This window comes from Ursus americanus, chromosome 24 (genome assembly GCF_024610735.1).
Source record: "Ursus americanus isolate L20-20 chromosome 24, mUrsAme1.1.p, whole genome shotgun sequence".
NCBI classification, from domain to species: Eukaryota; Metazoa; Chordata; class Mammalia; order Carnivora; family Ursidae; genus Ursus; species Ursus americanus.
In genome coordinates this window covers 31,941,240-31,964,453 of record NC_142150.1, presented here as the reverse complement: position 1 = coordinate 31,964,453, position 23,214 = coordinate 31,941,240, and the positions used below count along the sequence as shown (strand labels likewise).

The following is a 23,214-nucleotide window of genomic DNA, read 5'->3' as shown; positions in this document are numbered from 1 at the left end:
GAGCGAATAAGTGACTTGGCCATGTTCTTGCACTAGGAAGGGTCAGAGGCAGCAATGCAACCCAGGGTGCCTGACTTCAAAACGACCTTCTTAATCACTAGACAACACTCCTGACTAGGGAAGCGGGAGCATCTGATCACCCAGAGAGGACACGTCCTCAGCAGCTAAAGTGTGAACAAGAAAATGGCTGATGGAGAAGGATTCCAGAGATACCACAGGAATCTGGAAAAAAAAAAAAAATCAACTCACACTTGGTGCATGTGGAGGCAAAAACCTGAGAAATACTAAGAGACTGGCAGCAGGACTGTCATCTGGACACTGAGAACAAAACAGAGAGAGCCAAGCCAGGGAGGACATCTGTTTTCTACAAGGATCCTTGGTCAGTTCAGGCTTATTCCAGCCAGAGAGTCCCCCAAACACCAACACTCCATGAAAACTGACCTTAGTGAGCCCCAACCCTCCTCAGAGGAGCACTGGAAGTCAAGAAGTCAAGAAGTCAGAGAAGTAAAAGGCTGCAGTAAACTTTTAAACACAGAAGGTTCAGGGAAGCTCATGTGGAATCACCCCAGCCAAAGCCATGGCCAGAGTTGAGCTCCTGTTCTTTGGAAGCCACAGCACATTCATGGTTAGCAAGAGTACCTTGGGACGTGCTAATGAGACCCCACGGGCATTGCATCCCAATTAGAGGAGTGGGCCATAGAGACAGCCGTCCCCCTTGTCACATTAACTTAGTGGTTCAAACTTTACAGGCCAAGGGAGCTGCTGTTTTTATCCTGACTTTGGATGTCTATGCTGAATCATCCCAAATTCATTCATTCAACAGTAGTTATTAAGCAGTTACAATATCTAGGACATGGTTTTATGCCATCTCCTACATGGGGAGGTATCAAATATAATATGTACATATAAATAGCCAGCATTAAATAGGAACTGATCTGTTTTTTATTGTTGTTTATTAAGTAACAGAGACAAATTTGAACTAAACTAGCCCTTTGACTGTTGCCTTATGTTAACATAGCATTTTGAAAAGTATTTCCACCCTGTGAGGATAGTAAGACAGACAAGGGGCAATATTATAGGGTGTTTCAAAGCATGAACTAACGAGTCAAGCTGCCTTGTCTAAACGCTGTCTTTGCCACCTGGAGGATATATAACCCTTAAGTGGCTTACCATCTCTGGTATGCCAGTCTCTCATCTGCAATGTTAAATAAATCACTATACAACTCCACAATAATAGCAAGAGATGTTAACACCACCACCAACAATCCCCAGCAAGTGGAAGTAGGATTCAATTTTTAAAATCATTAAAAACATGGATCTGAACAACCTCATATGAACCACCTTAACCTACCTGATATTTGTAGAGCCCAACAACTTAAAACTGAATACTTACTCTTTCAAGCATACATGTTCACCAGGACAGACCTTATGTCAGGCCATGAAACAAAATGTAAAAAGAATGATGTCATTCACAGTGGAATTAAACTAGAAATCAGGGAGTACATGCACCCCAATGTTCATAGCAGTAATGTCCACAATAGCCAAACTGTGGAAAGAGCCGAGACGTCCATCGACAGATGAATGGATAAAGAAGATGTGGTACATATATACAATGGAATATTACTTAGCCATCAAAAAGGATGAATAGTTACCATTTACCTCGACCTGGATGGAACTGGATGATATTACGCTGAGTGAAATAAGTCAGAGAAAGACAATTATCATATGGTTTCACTCATATGTGGGAATATAGGAAACAGCACAGAGGATCATAGGAGAAAGGAGGGAAAGCTGGAAAGTCATCACTGAGGCAGAAAAAACAGGAGAGGCTATTAACTATAGGAAACAAACTGAGGATTGCTGGAGGGGACGTGGGTGGGGTGATGGGGTAATTGGGTGACAGCATTAAGGAGGGCAGGTGATGTGATGAGCACTGGCTGTTATGTGATGAGAACTAGCTGCACACAACTGATGAATCACTGAACACTACATCTGAGACTAATGATGAACTACATGTTGGCTCATTGAATTTAAACAAAAAAGAAAAAAGTGTAACTAAGTCTGTACCTTGAAAGATAAAAGATATAAGAGAAAATTTAAATACGATCAAAGTAGAAGGAAAGAAAGAAGATAGAAATTAATCACATAGAAAACAAAAACAGAAAACATTTTTGATAAAAACCAGACAATGATTCTGTGAAGATATCAAGAAAACTAAGAAATCTCCAAATGGGCTTTGAATTTTAAAAAAGACAAAAATAAAAACAAAAAACCAAGAAAGTATAAATTTTTAATTTGAGAAAGGAAAAGATGAGCACTACATACACCTCAGAAAATAAAGGATAATGAGAATATATTTTTAACCTTAAGTTTCAATATTAATGTCATTTGTTGATTTAAGGTCATCAAATTCTACAGCTTAGGTTAAAGTATAAATTCCCCCCCAAAAAATACAACTTATATAACTGACCCAAAATGAGACAGAAAATCTGAATAGCCCTATATCTGTTAAATAAATTGAATTCACAGTTTAGCAACACACACACCAAAAAAATTCCAAGCCAGGATGAATTCATTGGTTTCATCAACCACTTAAAGGAGAAATAACACCAAACTTACACAAATGTTTTTAAAACTAGAAGAGAAGATTTCCCCAGTTATTTATCAGACCAGCACAATTCTACCACCAAAACCTAACCAAAAAAAATGCTTTAAGAAAAGAAAATCACAAACATCACTCATGAACACAGATGCAAAAAATCCTGAATAAAATACATTTAAATCAAATGCAAGAACGTATACAAGGGATAATAGATCATGACCGAGTGGGGTTTATCTCAGGAAAGCAAGGTTGTTTCAACATTCAAAAATCAGAGAGGTGATAGGGCACCTGGGTGGCTCAGTCAGTTGAGCATCTGACTCTTGATTTCGGCTCAGGTCATGCTGGGTCATAAGATAGAGCCCCACATCAGACTCTGCCCCGGGTGTGGAGCTGCTTAAGAGTCTCTCTCTCCCTCTCCCTCCGCCCCTCCCCTGCTCGCTTGCATGTGCACACTCTCTCTCTCCTCTCTCTATTAAAAAAAAATCAGAGAGGAGGTTCAAGACAGCAACACAGGAATATCCTGAACAACTCGCCTGTGAAGAATTCTGGACTCTGAAACAGAGTTGGTCAACGGCTCATGGGGACAAAACATCAGGGCTTTGGAAGAATCCTTGACCTGCATGCTCCTCCCCTGCCAACTGAACACTGTAGCACCTACGGGGCCACACTCTCCTGAGATTTAATTTTAGGAAATGTATTTGTGAGCTCTCAATTCATATAGATTTTTTTTAAGATTTTTTATTTATTTATTCGACAGAGATAGAGACAGCCAGCGAGAGAGGGAACACAAGCAGGGGGAGTGGGAGAGGAAGAAGCAGGCTCATAGCGGAGGAGCCTGATGTGGGGCTCGATCCCATAACGCCGGGATCACGCCCTGAGCCGAAGGCGCTTAACCGCTGGGCCACCCAGGCGCCCCGACAATTCATATAGTTTTTGGACTCCTATTTCCCATTTTCCAACCTGTATGATATTCTCAAGAACGGTGCTTCTTTCAGCATTGTCACTAGAAAATAAGTCTCTTTCTGGCCAGCACGAGTTTTGATCCCACATATCACGTAACTCGTGCAGCTCAATGCCCGTGTTTTGCCTGCCTGAGAAGAGGAGCCTGAGCCGAAAGCACCCTCCTATCTTCCTGCGTTCCACCCCCCACTTCCAGAGCCGGCATCTCAGACCCTGCTTTTCTACGGACCCAGAAATCCCTGGGAACACGCCTCAGGCAGTTCGCGCTACGTAGTTTTTAAAAAACACTTTTTATGTACTCTGCAGTGATTCCGGAGGGAAATACCGACAATAAGGAGATGATCAGCCCTCAGATTTGGGATTCAGAGATGCGGAAGTGTTTATGTTCTGGTGATCTCTAAAGAGAAGCAGAGGAATGCACACAGACAGCAAAGGCTTAGAAATCAGGCAGACCTGGGTTTGAACTCAGGCTGCGTGACCGCAGTCAAAATACTGATCTCCCCGAGACTCAGTCTCGTCATCTATAAAACAGGAGAGTCATACCCACCTCACCACAGTGTTTTAGGATTAAATGAGATAAAATATATGAAATCTCTTAGTTAATAGTAAAATATACACATACATACATGTTCCGTTTTATTTATAAATATTATTCTCAGAAACAATATCAAGAGTGAGTGTTTGTCTTCAGTGATAAAATATTGCGATCTCAATTACATAATTGAGAGGAAAAGAGAGATACAACAACCACTTTTATATCTAAAGCACTAAAGGCATCCAGAAATTTAATTGGTCAAATGTTTATTGAGCTTTACTATATGTCCCTTAAGGCAAGATACAAAGGTAAGTACAATCCAGGCCACATTCTCAAGAGAGTGACAGTCAGGGGTGAGAGGAATAAGCACTGAAATATATGAAGTAAAAGCCTTAAAGGACTCTGAGTGCTGTGGGAATTCAAAACAAAGCAAAAGGGCATACCTGAATAGGATCATTAGGGAAGCTTCCTAAAGGTACCAGCATTTCAGACGGGCATTGGAAGATAGGTAGAATGTTAACAGGTAGAGATGGGAAAACTATTTGAGGTGGAAGGCACAAGGTGATGTTCAGAAAACAGTGAGTGCAACAAAAGTGTCATTGAAAATAAATAAAGAACATTAAGAGAGGGCCAGGCCTTGAGGGTGCTGCATATCAAGCAGGATTGATTCAGAAGGCAATGAGGAGTCATAGAAGATTTTTGAGGGGGAAAAAAGATAAAATAAGGGAATTATTTCCAAGTGATGAATCTGGAAGTATATGGGGGAACAAATCATGTGCTGTGAATTAGGGTCAGTGTTGGGGTTACGGTTTGGGAGCACATGACCATGGTGTGGGGTGTAGGACTCAAAAAAAGATCAAAATATCATACAACAAACAGGGAGGACTCAGGGCAGTTAAACCATTAATCAACAGGCATGCCCAGAGTGAGGACTGGGAAGGAGTTAGGGGGCTCAGAGATGCAGAGTGACAAGGTAATATGGTGGTACAGGAAAGTGGGTTATCAGGGTGCTTTGTGGGAATGGACAAGAAGCACAAGAAGTCAAGAGGCTGAAGACAGAGAAAACTAATGGGCCAAACAAGAAAGGCATCAGGAGGGAAAATAAGAGAAAAAGGACAGACAGGTATGAACAGAAGAGAATATCAGACACCAAAATGTTAATGATATGTGGAAAACAGAGCTTGTGCCTACAAGTAGGTATCATTATCTAGTGCTTTCAAGTCACTTAAAATGGAACCTATGGTTCCATTTAATTTTTTGAAGACATGAGTTTAATGCTAATGTGAGCTCATGTGAATCTGCTGGGAGGAGTCAAAATGCCTTCTGCTCTGTGGACTAAACCCTTCTAGGTCAGTTGGGCTGCCCAGAACCCACTGGGCAAATCTTCAGTATATCAAGTTAATAGAATTTCCAAGCATTTGAGTGACTTCTATTTCTCTCCCTACCTTCCTCCTCCCCAAATCCAAAGGTTCAGGCTCTTCCAACACAAAAGACACAGGGACACTGACCCCCAAGGCAGCCCTCCTCCTCTTCCACTAACCTCCTCATTATTCCCAGAAAGACCCTGGCTTTCTGGAAGAGTTCATTCTTTCAAAACCAGCCAAGCTGCCTCAAGGTCACGGTCAAATGTGGAAGTGCAGCAGCAGAAGACCCCTAGACCTCATTCTAGAGGCTCCTTCAATCCTGTCCAATCTCATAAAGATGAGAAAACTGAAATTTAAAGAAAAAAGGTGACTGGCCCAAGGCCAACCCATCATTTAAAGGTAGAGGCAGAGTGGGATCTCACTGCCCCAGCTTCCCATCCCTTACTCCTCCAGTTTCCCCTAACTTAATCATCTATTTCTCTCCCCAAATCACTGTTCTCCTCATCAGTCTCCTCATGGCATTTTTCACTTCAGCATTCCTGAAGGAGTAAATGAAGGGGTTTAAGAGAGGCGTGAGCACTGTGTAAAACACAGCGACTATCTTATCTGCAGAGAGGGTGACACAGGGCCTCATGTAGACAAAGGAACAGGGAATGAAGAACAGGCCCACGACCGCGATGTGAGAGGCACAGGTGGACAGAGCCTTGCGCCGACCTTCTGAGGTCCGCGTCCTCAGGGAGCACAAGATGACCACGTAGGAAGCAAGCAGTACCATGAAGCTGATCACTGAAATGGAGCCACCATTGAGGATGATGAGCACACCAATGAGGAAGGTGTCTGAGCAGGCCAGCGTCAGCATGGGGTGGACATCACAGAAGTAGTGATCAAGGACCTTGAGGCCACAGAACGGCAGCTGGAAAATGAGGAACGTTTGCCCAACAGAATGCAGCAAGCCCCCACCCCATGCTGCACCCACCAAGAGGCCACACACGCGCCGGTTCATGATGACGGTGTAGTGCAGGGGTTTGCATATGGCCACGTAGCGGTCATAGGCCATGACTGTCAGGAGAAAGATCTCAGTACCACCAAAGAAATGGAGGAAAAATATCTGAGTGATACAGCCCTTGAGGGAAATGCTTTTCCTTTCAATAAAAGAGTCAAGGATGAGCTTGGGGGCTGTGACAGAGCAGTAACAGATCTCCACAAAGGACAAGTAGCTGAGGAAGAAATACATGGGGGAGGTGAGCACTTTGCTGGCCATGATTGTTGCCACAATGAGGCCGTTACCCAGGACAATGGCCGTGTACATGAGGAGAAATACCACAGAAATGGTCTTCTGTACATCCTGGTTGGGGGAAAACCCCAAAAGAATGATTTCAGTCACATTGTTTTTAGCTGCCATGTCTTAAAGCACAGGGGCTAGCAGCCTAGAATCGAGAATCAAAGAACTCTCCTCCAATAATTATAAAAATCCTTCTCAGCTGTCGAAGACAATTGTCATTCTCCCCATCTTGAGTCCCCTCTCAGCCTCGGGCTCCTACAAAACATGTTCTCCTGACACAAGTAGACAAAACAATCATGAAATGTTTGATATCATTCTCAAAACAGGACTGAGTTGGTACTAATGCTGCCTCGAAGTGTTTTCTCTAATGCAGGCAGATCTACATTAGCTGATGAATCCGCACAACAAAAATGAGAGGATATTTTCTACACAAGAAAATTGAGCCTCAGAGAGTCATCACTCCTTCATTGCCTCACAGCTCATACCTGAATTGAGGTCTGAATCCTTCAAGACTTAGATGTTTCCACTATATCTTATGCTCCTGAAGTCGGTCTTATACTGGTTGTATAATTTAGATTCCAGATCAGGCTTGTCTTTTACCTTCATGTGGAACCAATTCCTTACAGACCTTGTATAGACCTTTTATAGACCTTCTGAACCTCAATTATCCCACAACCTATGGAACTAACCAGGCTCCACAGTAGGCTGGGGGAGGACAGTCACCAACTTCAATCACTGTCCATAAAGGGAGAGGTGGTGGAGGCAGATGTGAGTCACTTGCAGACTGCTTCAATAGTCCAGACCAATGGCTAAGAAACAATTCAGAAGCCACATCAGTCCCACTGCATCACAGCCTGTTGTTCCACGGGGATGTCCCAGCGGATGTTCCAGCATGCGAACTCAGGGCCTCAGAGCACAGCAAGTTCGCAAAGGGAAAGAGGCTGAGGTGGGAGCCAGGACTGCCTCCTAAGGCAAAGGTATGCTAGAGAGACCCCAACATGCATGGCAGCAGCCTCTAATGATGGACAGGGGGTGAGCAGACACAGACGACCCACGATCACGGCCCCCCAAGTGGTCATTCCCGCAGGGTGAAGCAAGCCTGCCAGCAAACACGAAGGCATCCAAAGTGGATATTCCCACACTGGACAGCCAGCTTGCAAGCCAGGCACGCCCTCCACGTGTGGGCAGTAACCGTGCCACTGTGACCTGGCCACAGAACCCTGAGTGTGGAGCCAAAGGACCTGGATACAATCCCAGCAGAGCTGCGTCCTAGCTGTGGGACACTGAACAGGTACAGAGACCCCAGCAAGCCTGGGATTTTCATCTGACAAACAGACATTATAATATCTTCCCACGGTGCTGTTTTGAGAACTGAATGACCTCACATGTTTCAAAACAAATGACAATTGTGTAGCAGTATAACTGATAAGAGTGTCAGAATGTAATTGACGATGGTTTAACTCTGCTTGTCACCCTGTTAGTGCAGTGCGTGATGGGGACAGGGAGGGCCCCCACCTCATAAGGCAGGCCTGACACCCACCTTTGCTTGGGTAATTTTGCAGCAATTCTGGGTTCTCAGTTGAGCGTCTTACAACAAGCCTACGAAACAAAGGGTGACATGATGAAATGGGACTGAATATGCTAAGCAGCATGGTAAGCCCATCACAGAAAGAGAAATACTACATGAGTCCACGCATGCGAGGTCCCGACAGTGTAAGTTCATGGACACAGAGGCTAGGATGGTGGTGCAAGGGGTTGGGGGAAGGGATGTAGAGCTAATGGGTCCAGAGCTTCAGTTTGGGCCAATGAAAGTTGTTGAGATGGAGCGTAGCCATGGATGCACAACGTGAGTGGACCTGAATACCATGGAACTGGACTCCTAGAAATGATTTAGGTGGTAAATGTTTATGTTATATATGTTTACCACTATTAATTCATTAAACAAATACAGATGACTCACATTCCCCCTTCTCCATACCCACCTCCAGGACAATAGTTGAAGCTTGGCAACTTTGTTGCCCACCCACCTTACCTCTGTCTTACCCTATTAGGAAGCCTGGGTAGTTCCAAAGGATGTGAAATAATTGAGTTTGAGAAACTCTGACACTTACTGTAGAAAATTCATTCCACATGACGGGGTAAGGCAAGACAGATAGGACAGCCTTGTGTGGCAATCCACATAAGGCAGTCTTCAAGAGCAAGACAGACAGTGGAAGCACCTACATGTTGGAAAACACACACCTCAGTTCAAATATGAGCTGTGTGGCCTTGGGCAAGTGACTCAACCTCTCTGAGCCTGTTTCCTTATCTATAAAAGGGGCATAAGACTATCCTGTCACAGTTGTGTCCTTCCCTTCCCTCCCCACAGTCTCCACCGTATACTCACCTATCCACCCGCCAAGTGCCAATATTTCCCACTCAGATGTTTATGCACAGAGCAGGAATCATACATGAGCTTGTTTCACCCCAATGGCAAAAATGGCTCTATTACTAGGCAAATAATCCCTGTGAAATTAGATTGGAGAGTAAATGCTGTCTGTTTCTATAATTGCTTCTGATTTCAGGTATCAGAGAATTCCTCTCGGAGGATTGGTAAGGACAACTTTAGATTTCAGATTTTCAAAAAAGAATAGTTGTATATTTATTTCCAAATCATGGAAGGTAACAGAGCAAGAGGTATATACAATGTAAACATCAGATTTTTCTCAAAAATGTTGAGGTTTTTAAGTCTTTACAATGGAAGAAAGAAAAGGAAATTAACATTTTCAAAGCTCTGAGTAGAAATGGAAAACATGTGAGAGATACCCTCATAAAGACATCGTCAGAGTGCTAACCCATCAACAGTGCAGTGACACCCATCTGTGCGGTGACTTTAATTCTGACTCTAACCGGCAGAGCCAAGGAAGAGACTCTGAAAGGTAAGTATGTGTTCTTATCAAACAGCAGCTTTGAGATTTTGTGGGTCAGAAAACATAATGGGGATGCACGTAGAAGCGTAAGACAGAGTGGCCCCCCGCAAAAAACTTCTGTGAACATTTTTCAAATCTTCACAATAAATCTGCCCTACCTTATGGTTTCTTATTATACCTTTCCTGTCATGGAACTCCTCATCCTGTGGTTTTCCAGCATCATTTGCTTGCACTTTTCCTCCAATGGTATCCGTCACCAGAGGGGTCAAGCAGGGTCTCTCCTGCTAGTTCCCTCACTGAGCCACACAAGCTGCTAGATTTGGAAGGAAGCTCATGGATTCCTCCTCCCACAGAAGGGAAATCTGGACCCAGCACCACATGGCTGCTCAGGCAGAGCCTGGACTAGACCCACTTCACTCTCCTCTCACCCACCAGCTCCTCCCCTGCTGCCCACCCATGGCCGGCTGCCAGTACAGGAGCAGGGGGCAAAGAGAGAGGAGATTCCTACTTGTAACACAGGCAAAGCAAAGCTAGACCAAGATCTAAAAAATATACCAGAGGATAATGAACAATAATGTGGTCCAGCTCAGTTCTCCACCTTCCTGAGGTGTAATTTCTGTGCCAACAGCCTGAGGACAGCTCAGAGGCCCTGGCGGGAAGAGGATGTTTCCAGAGTCAGCCAAACTGGGCTGCCAGGGAAAGAAGCCTGTGCGTGCCAGACATGCCTCGGTAATTGGAGATCCTGACTCCAGCACTTTGTCAGCAAGGGTTATATAATTCTCGAGCAGTTTCACATGCCCCGGTCACATCTCTCCAACATGATAGAGGATGTAAGCTTTGAAGGTTTTTGAAGTGTCTCTTACGACCTGTGTCACACCTTCTTCAGAGTTGGGAACTCAGATGTTAAAATGAGTTTTTTATTTGATCCCTGAATCCTCCATCTGCTACTACATCTATTTCAAAAGCAAGTTATCACTGGGGGTGTCTTGTTAACAGCACAGAGGCTAAAGGATATGTAGGGATATTGAGTATATTATAAAAAATGTTTTTTTAAATAATTCCAAAGCATGCCTCATAGAGATGCAGTGAATGAACTTACCTTGAATATTGTTTACTGCCTTGATTCTTAACTTTACCTTTTGAATCTTTCATAGTCAAAGACTGATTCACTTCAATAAGTCACCCCAGGAAAACATATTTGTTTCACTAACAATCTCTACAGATAAACTGATCAGAGAAATAAAAGGAGAATGTTAACACTCATTGATCTAAAACTTGGAAATCTGGATTCAAGATGGTTCTCAGCGAAATACAGCTTCTGTATAGCCTAATCTCCATCCAGGCTCAAATGGGACTAATGCCCTCACTGCTACAAGAGAAGGACAGATGTGAGAATATTTCAGGCCCCTTGAATTTTTCAAAAGAATTCTCAAAAATGCATGAGTCAGTAGTTAATTAGAAGCTAGCCTTCCAGACTGGCCATGCTGCTAGTAGCTCTGGTGACAATCACTATAACGTCTGCTCTCAGCCAAGATACAGACTTACTTCCTCACCTCCCCTTTAAGTAGGCAGGAAAGACTTTAACAGGGTGATGTCTAACATCTGCCACATCAGCTGAAAGAGTGAGCAAATCTAAGAAAGTCTACCCTTACATGGAAGTGTGTGGAAGCCAGAGTAACACCGGGAAGGTGCCCATGTATATGTGAAAGACTCTGCCTGACGGTCTGCCCACCCACGGTAAGGACTCAGTGAATGAATGGACTCAGCATCTATTCCACACGTAAAGGTGCCACTAAATTCTGATCTTCCTCTGTGGACTCGCCAAGTACCATCAATGCTACCACCTCCGTGTGCCTCCAGCACTTCCTAACCTCCTCACTAAAATGTTACAGGGGAATGGAACAGGGCCAGTCGACCCTAAAACCCATCAGAATGAGGTTTGAGGAAAATATTTGCTGGACTGTGAAGCTGGGAGCATTTAAGGTGTAGGAGACGTTAGACTTCGATCAGAGAATTGAATTCCCTGAACTTTTTAACATCTCGTGTCTGGGGACTCTCTGAGAGGAGCAAAAGTCAACTTCCCAATTGCTTCCTTCAGAGGTTAAGGAACATATCTCTAATTAATCCAATTACGAGGTTGGTACTTCTACTTGCCCCACATGATTCACCCCTTCTTGGCTTGGCCCCTAGAGGTTTCCCTCTGCATTCTCAAGCAAGTGGCAGAGAAGAACTCAGTATGGCAACATCCATCTGTCCCCACCACAGACTTCCTCAAGAGGCTCTTGGTGGCCTATTTTGACCTCATCCCTCGTTGGACCAATGATGCCAGTCGGTTCCAGGGAGACTTGAACCCAGTGGGCCTGGACCACTTCACGCACATACTCCAAGAGGTCACCTGATCAGAGAATGCTTGACATGTAAAGACCTTCCAGATCACCTTCTCCATATTATTCACTTCAAAGGTGAGAAAACAGCCAAAAAGGAAAAATTATTGTGCAGAGTTACCGCATGCACTGGCAGCATGGCTGACCCAGCTCCTTCATGACTCCTAGCACAAGGGTCTTCCAGCTGCTCATTCTTAAAGTTCTAAGTCTTTTACCACAAATTGTCCGCACATGGTTTTCATGTGAAGGGCTTCAGGAAGACTAGAGCTCCCTAACTGCTTGACTACTCTCTTAGAAACAACACATCACCCTTCTGTTGGGCAGTATTGTGTCTTTCAACCTTTCTAACATCTCACAGATAGAGTTAACAGTCTACTATAATAGCTATGAAAGCAATTCAACAGATTCAATAAACAAGGCTCAGAAAGCTTAGGAGAATGATTCAAACCCAGGCAACTAATAAACTGTCCATCTTGGTTAAATGACTAGCTGTAACATTTCCTGCCCAAACAGGTGCCCCATTAGGAAACAAAGAGCCCAGTGGGAAACCAGAGTAGGAAATGCCCCCCATGTGCTTCTGCTCTGTGTAGTACTGCTGCTTCATCATAGTTCCATCTCTTGGGGCAAACAAATTATGAATCTATGGTATACATGAGGTCTCTTCCTCCTAACCATAATCCATCTGAAACACTACAAATTTTTTTAAAGCTCCAGGAATTATCACTACATTAAGAAACCTATGTTAATTCCTTCTGCATATACATCAGAAACTCCCTAATTCATTAGTTTCTTAATAAATGACACTGGCTACTGTCATAGGCTCAGCCTTTCTCAACTTCTCACTAAGAAAATTCTGGAGAAGAAAATAACATTGAAAATTCTCAATATCTTTGACAGCTGGCTTACAGTCAGAACCTGGGAAGGCTTCTAAGAGTAACAAAGGTTGGAGGAATGGAATAGAGAAATACAAATAGTGACCCATGCATGCATTTCTGCTGGCCTGTAGGACATAGAGAGAGAGCACTTCTTTCCTGCCTTACATCACACCTCCCTACTGCACACCCACACGTGTGCACATGAACACACACACACACACACACACACACACACTGTGTGCTTAGAAAGGTAATAAAAATAACATTTGGTTTATTTTAATTTTTCCAGCTTTATTGAATTGTGGTTGACAAGTAAAAATTGTACGCATTCAAGGTGTACAACTGGATGTTCTGATATATGTATACATTGTGAAATGATTATCATAGTCAAGCTAACCAAACAGAAAATCTGCAGTTGTGGACTACAATGAATGAAAAGAAAAGAAAATGCAATAGAGAACATTGGCATCAGAATTGATCAATCAGAAGAAAGAATCTAGGAGTACAAGACAGGACTTTTGAATTTATGCAGTCAAAGAACATTAAAAGAAAGTCTAGAACTACTGCAGAAGGTAAAGAGAGGGAAAAGAGGCAGAAAGCCTATTTAAAGAAAGAATGGCTGCATATTTTGCAGATATGGGAAGATATTTGGACATCCAAGTTCATGAAGCTAATAGGTCACCCAAAATTTCAATACAAAATGATCTTCTCCAAGACTATTATAATGGAACTATTTAAAACCAAAGACAGAGAGAATTTTAACAGCAACAAGAGAAAAAAGAATCCTCTCACATAAGAGACTTCCAAGGCTATCACTGGCTCTCTTGGAAGAGACCTTCCAGGGCAGGGGAGAGTAGAAAGGTATATTCAAAGTGCTAAAGGAAAAAAACTGCCAATCAAAAATACTTGATCCAGCAAAGTCATCCTTTGAAATGAAGGCAAAATACAGACCTTCTCAAACAAACAGATGCTGGTAGATTTCATCACCACTAAACTGGGCTTAGAAGAAATTCTAAAAGGAGTTCTTTGAGCTGAAATGAAAGGATGCTAATTAGTAATGTAAAAACATATGAAAATGCACAACACACTGGTAATGATAAGGATAGGCCAAATTCTGAATACCCCAATACTGTAATGTGGTGGCATATTAACCATTTAACTCTAGTATAGGGTTAAAGTGACAAGCCCACAGCTAACCTCATACTCAATGGTGAAAAGCTAAAAGCTTTTCCTCTAAGATTGGGAACAAGAAAAGGATGCCCACTCTCACCACTCCTAGTTAACATAGTACTGGAAGTCCTAGCCAGAATACATGGGCAAGAAAAAGAAATAAAAGGCATCAGAATTCAAAAGAAAGAAGTAAATTGTCTCTGTCTGCAGATTACTTGATCTTATAAATAGAAACCTCTAAAGACACCACCAAAAAATTGTCAGAACTAATCAACAAATTCAGGAAGGACATGAAATCAACATACAGAAATCAGCTGTGTTACAATACAGGAAGAACAATTGAAATAGAAATAAATCCCATTCATAATAGATCAAAAACAACAAAGTGTGTAGGAATAAATTAACCAAGGAACTGAAAGATCTGTACACTGAAAACTATAAGACTTTAATGAAAGAAACTGGAGAAAGACACCTGGCTGACTCAAGCAGTTAAGCATCTGCCTTCAGCTCAGGTCATGGTCCCTGGGTCCTGGGATGGAGCCTCACATCAGGCTACTTGCTCAGCAAGGTGTCTGCTTCTCCCTCGCCCACCACTCCCCCTGCTTGTGTTCATGCTCTCTCTCTTTCTGACAAATAAATAAAATCAAAAGAAAGAAAGAAAGAAAGAAAGAAAGAAAGAAAGAAAGAAAGAAAGAAAGAAAGAAAGAAAGAAAGAAGAAAGAAAGAAAGAAAGAAAGAAAGAAAGAAAGAAAGAAAGAAAGAAAGAAAGAGGAAAAGACTCAAATAAATGGAAGGATAGTCAATATTCATGGAAGAAATAATTAATATTGAAAAATGTCAATATTACACAAAGCCATCCATAGATTCAAGGAAGTCTCCATCAAAACTGCAATGATATTTTTCACAGAAATAGAAAAAAATCCTAAAACTCATATGGAACCAGAAACAACTCCAAATGACAAAAACATCCTGAGAAAGAAGAACAAATAGGAAGGTGTCACACCTCGTAATTTTAAAATATATTACAAAACTACAGTAATCAAAACATCATAGTACTAGCATAAAAACAGACACATACACCAATAGAACAGAATAGAGGACCCAGAAATAAATTTTTGCATGCACAATCCACTAATAGTTGATAAAAGTGCCAAGAATACACAATGGAGAAAGGACAGTTTTCAATAAATGGCCATAGGAAAACTGGATAATCACATGCAGAAGAATGAAATTGGACCCCCATCTTATACTATTGACTATGAATCATTGAACACTACATCAAAAATTAATGATGTACTCTATGCTGGCTTACTGAACATAATAATAAAAAAAATAAAAATTAAAAAAGAACTGCCCTGTGATCCAGCAATCCCACTTCTGTGTGTATATCCAAGAAAATTAAATCAGTATCTCAAAGATATATCTGCATTCCCATATTCACATGGCATTATTCACAATAACCAAGATGGAAACAACTAAATATCCATCTATAGATGAATGAATAAAGAAAATCAGATATATATACCATGGAATATGAGTTAGCCATGAAGAAGAAGGAATCTGTGCCTTTTACAACTTCACAGATGGCCTTGAGGGTATTATGCTGAGTGAAATAAATCAGAGAAAGACAAATACTGTATGATCTCACTTGTATGTCGAAGCTAAAACGCCAAACTCATAAATACAGGGTAAAGTGTTGGTTATCAGGGGCCAGGGTTGGGGAAAATGGGGAGATGTCAGTCAAAGGGTACAAACTTCAGTTATAAGATGAATAAATTGCAGTAAAATCGTGTACAGCATGGTGACTATAGTTAATAAGGCTGTATTACATACTTAAAAGTTGCTAAGAGACTAGGTCTTAAATGTTCTCTCCATAAAACAGGTAATTATGTGAAGTGATAAAAGTGTAAACCAACTTTATTATAGTAATCATTTTGCAATGTGTATGTGTATTGTATCATCATGCTGTACACCTTAAACTTATGCAAGTTATACATCAATTATATCTCAAATAGCTGGAAATGAAAATAACACAGTTTTAAAATATTCTTTTAACTTTAAAACTCTACTGGAGAACACAAAAGAAGACATCCACAAATGGAAAGACAAAGCATGGTTTTGGATGGGAAGACTCACATCATTAAGGTCGTGATTCTTTCTAAATACATGGATGCATGTAATATGATCTCAATCAAAATAATAAGTTCTTGTGGGGATATAGAGCAGGAAGAGAAGTAAAACTAAATCTAAAGTTCATATGGAGAGACAGTATCCAGCAGAATTTTGAAAAAGAAGAGCAATGAGAAGGAACTAGCCTTTAAGATATGAAAATGTTTGTAAAGCTTCCATAAGAAACAGTGTGGTCCTGGCTATTCTAGAAGCCGTAAAGGAATATAATGATACTTAACTACACAGAAAGCAGACTTCTGTACATCAGAACACACACATAATAAACAAAGTCAAAAAAAATGACAAATGGGAGGAGATCTACAATTCATATCAGAAAGGACAAATCTTTATTTATAACTAGTCCTTGGAACATAAGAAGAACTACAATCTAAATATAGGAAAATGATAGGAACAGTTTACAGAAAATACAAATGGCTTTTCAATATATAAAAAGATGTCCAACCTCAGAAATAAGAGCAATGTAAATTAAAATTTTTGGACCTGCCATTTTTTCAACTCTTACAGTGACAAATTTAACAAAATATTTTATAGGAAAGACAAAATTGTTGGTGAGAGTACAAATAGGTACACATGCTATGAAGGGCAATCTGATATTATCTATCCAATTACAAACACCCACATTTGAACAAGCGGTTTCATTTCTGGAAATATATCCTAGTTTGGTTGCTCATATTTAAATAAAGTTTAGTTACTGCAACACTATTTGAACACAGCCCAAATACTGACCAGCAGACTACTTACATAAGTGATGGCACATCCAATTACTGAATACCACAAAACTTTCTGAATAAGACTCAAAGCTAACTAAATATAAAATATTCCTATATACATAAACTCACACACACATACAACACAGAGTAAACGAAACAGTAAGCTATCTAACTTGCAAAATATTTTAATTTTATTTTTTAAAATATTTTCTGATTTACACAAAAAGTTGCAATAACACAAAGAATTATTGTATACCCATAATCCAAATTCCCCAAATATTAATATTTTGCCACATTTTCCTTATCACTCATTCTCTCAATAGGTAGGTAGGCAAACAGAACTTTTTCTGAAATGTTTCAAAGTTGATGACCTAATAATGCTCACTTCCCCAGTCCAAGGACATTCTCTGCCGTAAACACACTACAATTATCAGAATCAGGAAATAACTCTGATACAAGCCTATCATCTCATCTGTACAACTTGTGCCACTAACGACCTTCGTCTAGTACAGCGTCCAGTCAAGGATCACAGGTTGCATGTAACTATCTATATCTGTAACTGGAATCCTCAATTCTTCAATCTCTTATTCATACTTTTGAAGAATGCAGGCTATTGATTTTGCAGAATGTTTTTCAATTGGGGTTTGCCTTTGTCATGGTTAGATTCAGATTATGTATTTTGGGTAAGAAAACCACAGTAGTTTTATTATGTGCCTCTCCAGTCTCAATACTAATGATGTTTACTTAAGTAATTATTTAGGGGACTGTCTTCCGGTTTTCTCTACTGTAGACTTACATTTTGTCTTTCGCATTTAGTAACGATCTTGTGGGGGGATACTTTGAAACGATGTAAAATCTCATTTCCCATCAAGAAAACATTTAATGATAGCGTTCAATTTGTCAAGAGTGGTTTCACAAGGAAGGTTATTACAATCTTTCTAAGAATCAATTTAACACTAACATCAAAAGTCATTATACCTTTTCACACGCCAAATTTACTATAGCAAGTGAGTCTAATAGAATTTCAGAATTCCGTTCAAGAATACTGCCACAGTGAGGCTCCTGGGTGGCTCAGTCGGTCAAGCATGCGACTCTCGATTTCTGCTCTGGTCATGGTCTCAGGGTCCTGGGATCAAGCCCTGCATCAGGATCCATGCTCAGAGCAGAGTCTGCTTGAGATTCTCTCTCTCTCTCCTTCCTATGCTCCTCCCCCTTGCTCGCTCTCTCCTCAAATACATAAATCTTAAAAAAAAATACTTCCACAGTGTTATTTATAGCAGTAAAAAATTAGAAACAATTTAAGCATCTAATAGAAAATAGCTAATCAAGTTACAGTACAACCATAAGAGGAATTCTCCTACAAGAAAGTAGAATACAGTATTTGAAGATCAGACTATTAGAATTACTCTAGAAATAACAAACCCTGTGAACTTTGCTTCATCACATTCTGCTCCTTCAGTTTGGACTCAGCATCACTCTAAACCCAAGGATCAATACCAAGACTCGGCCTCTACTTCTGATCTAGCTTCGTTGTCCTGATCCGCAGTTTCTTCAACGCCTTCTTCACTTCGGCATTTCTCAAGGAGTAGATGACAGGGTTGAGCAGGGGGGTGATCACTGTGTAGAACACAGCCACTGTCTTGTCTATAGACAAGGTGGTAGAAGGCCTCAGATAGATGAAGATGCATGGTCCAAAGAATAAGGTAACCACGGTGATATGGGACCCACAAGTGGAGAGGGCCTTGCTGCACCCCTCAGAGCTTCGAGTCCTCAGATGGAGTAAAATGACCACATAGGAGGCTAAGATGATCACAAAACTGATCACAGACAAGGTCCCCCCATTGGCAACAATCAGCAGACCAATAAGCAAGGTGTCAGAGCAGGCAAGTTTGAGCAGGGGAAGCAGGTCGCAGAAATAGTGGTCAATCACATTGGGGCCACAGAAGGGCAAGTGGAAGATCAGAAGGATTTGGGCAAAGGAATGCACAAAGCCCCCCACCCATGCTATTCCCACCAGGACAGCACATACCTGCCGGTTCATGATAGTGGTGTAGCTGAGGGGCCTACAGATGGCCACGTAGCGGTCATAGGCCATCACAGTGAGCAGGAAGATCTCAGTGCCCCCAAAGAAGTGCATAAAGAAAAGCTGTGTCATGCAGCCCCACAGAGAAATTGCTTTCCTTTCAGCCAGCAAATCCGAGATGAGTTTGGGGGCTACGGTAGAGGAGTAGCAGATCTCCACAAAGGACAGGTAGCTCAGGAAGAAGTACATGGGGGAACCAAGACTTCCGCTGCTCATGACAGTGAGCACGATGAGGAAATTCCCCAGCACGACTGCTATGTACAAAAGCAGAAATAGCACAAAGAAAACTTTCTGCACCTCCTGATTGGGAGAAAGTCCCAGAAAAATGAATTCAGTCACATTAGCCATGAAGTCACCACGGGAGGCAATACTTTGCGTGGGGTGATCTGAAATGATACAAAAGACTCCTTCATCACGTGCATGAATTACATAATAATCCCTTGAAAATCTGAAAAGTTAGTGAGCTGGGTACCGAAAGATGAGTAGAAGTTAATTAGTTAAGTACAGAAGGGAAAATCATTCCGAAAAGGAAGAAGAGTATACAAAGCCATGAAAATCCACCCACGAGTGGTTGGAGTAAAATTGCAGAAGAGCAAAGGTAAAACTAAAGGCAGAGTTTAGGACCAGTTCCTGAAGGTCACTTACGCACATGGGGGTTTATCCTGCAGACAATGGGGACTCATCAGGAATGTTAGTCAACTGGAAAATGAAGCCACTTTGTCTGTGGAGGTTGGACTAGTGGGCGCAGATCAACAGGGCGGCACCTATTAGGAGATGAATGCCTCCCCGGATGATGGTGGCAGCAAGGAGAGTGGTGCTGTCTCCTTGTGAAAGGTCTCTCTATGGCTTTTGAAGGCTTTTAGTTGTCTTTTGCCTGCAGCTTCTCTCCCTCCCACTTCCTTTTGTTCCCTGTCCATCCTTGGTTTGCAGAACATGATTCTCACCTCTCCTCTCACCCTTCAGACTCTTCAGAAAAGAGGGTTCTTGACACAGCATTCATGCTTATTTTTGCTTCTCCTAATTCCCTGCTTCTACATTTGGTCACTTAGTGACCTCATCTCTTTCCAAGGTTCCAGTTCGAACCATACACCATTCTTCTCTTTACTAGTACGTCCTATCATACGTCCCTCGGAGGCAGAAGCACAAACACCCTCTGTTCAGACCACTCACTTATGCTCTGACACAACCTCTCCACTCCCAGCCTTCCAACACCTTGGGCCATCACCAAGATTGTGCACTGACTGATTTGTATATTGTCCTTGTTGAAGCTGGACTTCACCCAACGTGGCTGAGGTCTGTATGTATCAATACAGCCCCTCCTACAGTGAGGTTCCTGGGTTCTGAGAGTAGGAGTGACATGACATCCACTCATGCCACAAAGCTTTCTTCCTCTAGCAGCTGGGGCAGGCTCAGCTGATGGAGGACCACCATGAGCCAGAAGGGAAGTAGCAATAGAGCTTATATCTTCAGAGACAAAGACAGCGGAGACCAGCACCAAACTCTCAGCTCAGCTGGGGAATTTTACCGAGAGGCCATTCATGGAAGAAAGCACTGCTAGCAGTCCAGACTCCTGGGTTTACATCAAGTTTCTTCAGGTGGTAGCTATGTGGTATCTAAAAAGTTCTTTAACCTCTCAGAGATTCAATGACCAAACTGTAGCATGGAGATACTGCCTGCCTTCCAGGTAAAGCCCACTCCCAGCTCATCCCAGAACTTAAGTTCCCATCCTCTGTGCTGCCTTTAATTCTTCTCAGATAGGAAATCCACCTTCCAAATCCATAAACCCTTACAGTGTTCCTCTTCTCGCAGAACATTTTCCAATCCCAGCACTTTCCCACTAAGTTGTAATTGTTTTTGTGACCATCTGCCCCCCACTAGATTTTGAATTTCCTGGAAACAGAGATTATCGCTTGCTCACCACTCCTCCAGTGCTAACTGAAGCACTGCCAAGAAATAGCATTTAGTGAATGTAGATAGAATGCACAGGGCGGGAAGTGGGGGCACCTGGCTGACTCAGTACAGCATGCAACTCTTGATCTTGGGGTTGGAGTTCTAGCCCTCACGTTGGGGGTAGAAATTACCACCAAAACAACAACAACAACAACAACAAATAGAATGAACTGTGGGTACAGAGGGTACAGATATTCCCTAGCCTTTTTAACACAGTACACTGTAGGTGGTCAGTAAATATTGAAAGAACAAAGATCCCCAAGAACCAAGACCATAGCTTCTCCATCCCTGAATCCCAGTACTTAGCACTTTGGCCAGCTTGTCTCAGGCAAAGACCAGAACTATGTGAGAACACTTTGTAAAATGCCATGCACTTCATGGTAACATCCCCTTTGCTTTCAAAGTGGAATTATAGGTGCTCCTGGGTGCCTCAGTTGCTTAAGCATCTGCCTTCAACTCAGGTCATGATCCCAGGTTCCTGGGATCGAGCCCTGTATCAGCCTCCCTACTCTGAGGGGAGATTGCTTCTCTTTCTCCCTCTGCCCCTCCACCCACTTGTGCTCTCTCTCACTCGCTCTCTCGCTCACTCTCTCTCTCTCAAATAGATAAAATATAAAATAAAATAAAAACAAAGTGGAATTACAATCATGACGTGCAAAGAAGTGCACACTCAGAAAACAAAACTCACCCCAATGTTTCTGTGACTCTGCTATTCTCACCACAGTTCCTTCTTTCGTATTGAACACAGAGATGTAAGTAATGCCCAGAGAACAGACAGCTCTTGTAGGTTCCTCAGTGAGGTAATTGGATAGTATTAAGACCCTGCTACCAACCAGAGCTCATATCTTGCAGGAGTTTCCAGGATCTGCTCATCTTGTAGCCTTAGACTTGGAAATGCAGAGACTAAGCCTCTGAGTCTCAATTACACCTGATTTAAAGCGAGAGTGAAGTAGACTTGCCTCCCAGGTATTCCTGAATTCTGGCAGCTCAGCCTTGAGTTCACACTGCTTGAGAGATACCGGGGGGACGTCATCATGATCAAGTGAGAGAAGATTGCTCCCAGAGAGCCAGCCCTACCTCTCCTCTTCCTAATCCAGCAGACAGCCCCATGGGAAGCAGGACTTGGATAAAAAATCTCAAACATCCATGTAGGTAACAAAAGTTCAGAATCAATGAGAAATGTAAAAAAAATAAATTCACCTAGTATTCTCAGGGAACTTTCTCTATATAGGGCTACAATAGGAAATAATTACAAGAAAGCTCCAAATATTGAAGTAAAACATTTATTTATTCCCTAACAGGTCATCATGAAGTTGAGGTTCTGTGAAAATCTGTCAGCCAAAATATATTCAATATTGAAATACTCAGATTAACAATCTAAGGGAGATAATTTTTTTAATGTGAGTCTATGAATATTTGTTATAGAAAACACATTTGTTAAAAAGCGTTTGTAGTATAAAACTGTTTATTCACCTAAATTGCATTTGTTATAAGAGGTTGATTTTATTTCCTAACCTGGTAAAGATTAGCCCATTGGCTATGGGTAAATCCCTCCCCTCTCCACTTCTAATCAAACCCTACCGTTATAAATGATGCACAGATTCATTCAGAATTAGGAATATATCTATACATAGTTCTTCCAAAAAGATATTTTGCCAAATAAATAAATAAATGGTTCATTTGGTTTATGCTTTTTTTTTTAATGGAAATGTCAAAGAATGTGTATAGCAGCTTTTATTCATAATAAACAAAATCTGAAATCAAATTAAATGTCTACCAACAGGAGAACACATTTTCTTCTGTAGTGGTATATGTATACAATGTAATACTATTCACCACACAAAAAGAACAAACTATTGTAACCCACAACACAATGAATCTTAAAAAACATTATGTTGAGAGAAAGCAGTCAGGCACAACAGAGTACATGCTTTATGATTCTGTTTCATGAGCTTATGAAGGGGCTAAACTTCCATGACGATAGAAATTCGACCAGTAGTTGCTTATTGGGAGTAGAGATTGCCTGGGAGGGGTCATAAGAGAAGCTTCTAGGGTGATGGAAATATTCTACGTCTTGGTTGGGTCTTAGGTTCCACAGTCGTATAAATTTGTGAAAACTCATTGGGTTGTACACTTAAGATCTGAGCATTTCATCTAATATAAGTTAGATCTCAATTGAAAAAAAAAACAGTTGGAATGG

At 41.6% G+C, this 23,214-nt stretch overlaps 2 protein-coding genes across 2 annotated transcripts; both read right to left on the bottom strand.

Annotated features, from left to right (window-relative positions):
* Positions 1 to 5,933: 5,933 nt before the first annotated feature.
* Positions 5,934 to 6,863, bottom strand: OR4X1 (olfactory receptor family 4 subfamily X member 1). The gene has a single exon (XM_045786850.1). It carries the CDS (start codon positions 6,861 to 6,863, stop codon positions 5,934 to 5,936), a length of 930 nt encoding a protein of 309 aa, XP_045642806.1.
* An 11,628-nt stretch (positions 6,864 to 18,491) lies between these two features.
* Positions 18,492 to 19,412, bottom strand: LOC123785137 (olfactory receptor 4X2-like). The gene has a single exon (XM_045786849.1). The coding sequence runs from the start codon at positions 19,410 to 19,412 to the stop codon at positions 18,492 to 18,494; it is 921 nt and encodes a 306-aa protein (XP_045642805.1).
* Positions 19,413 to 23,214: the final 3,802 nt, after the last annotated feature.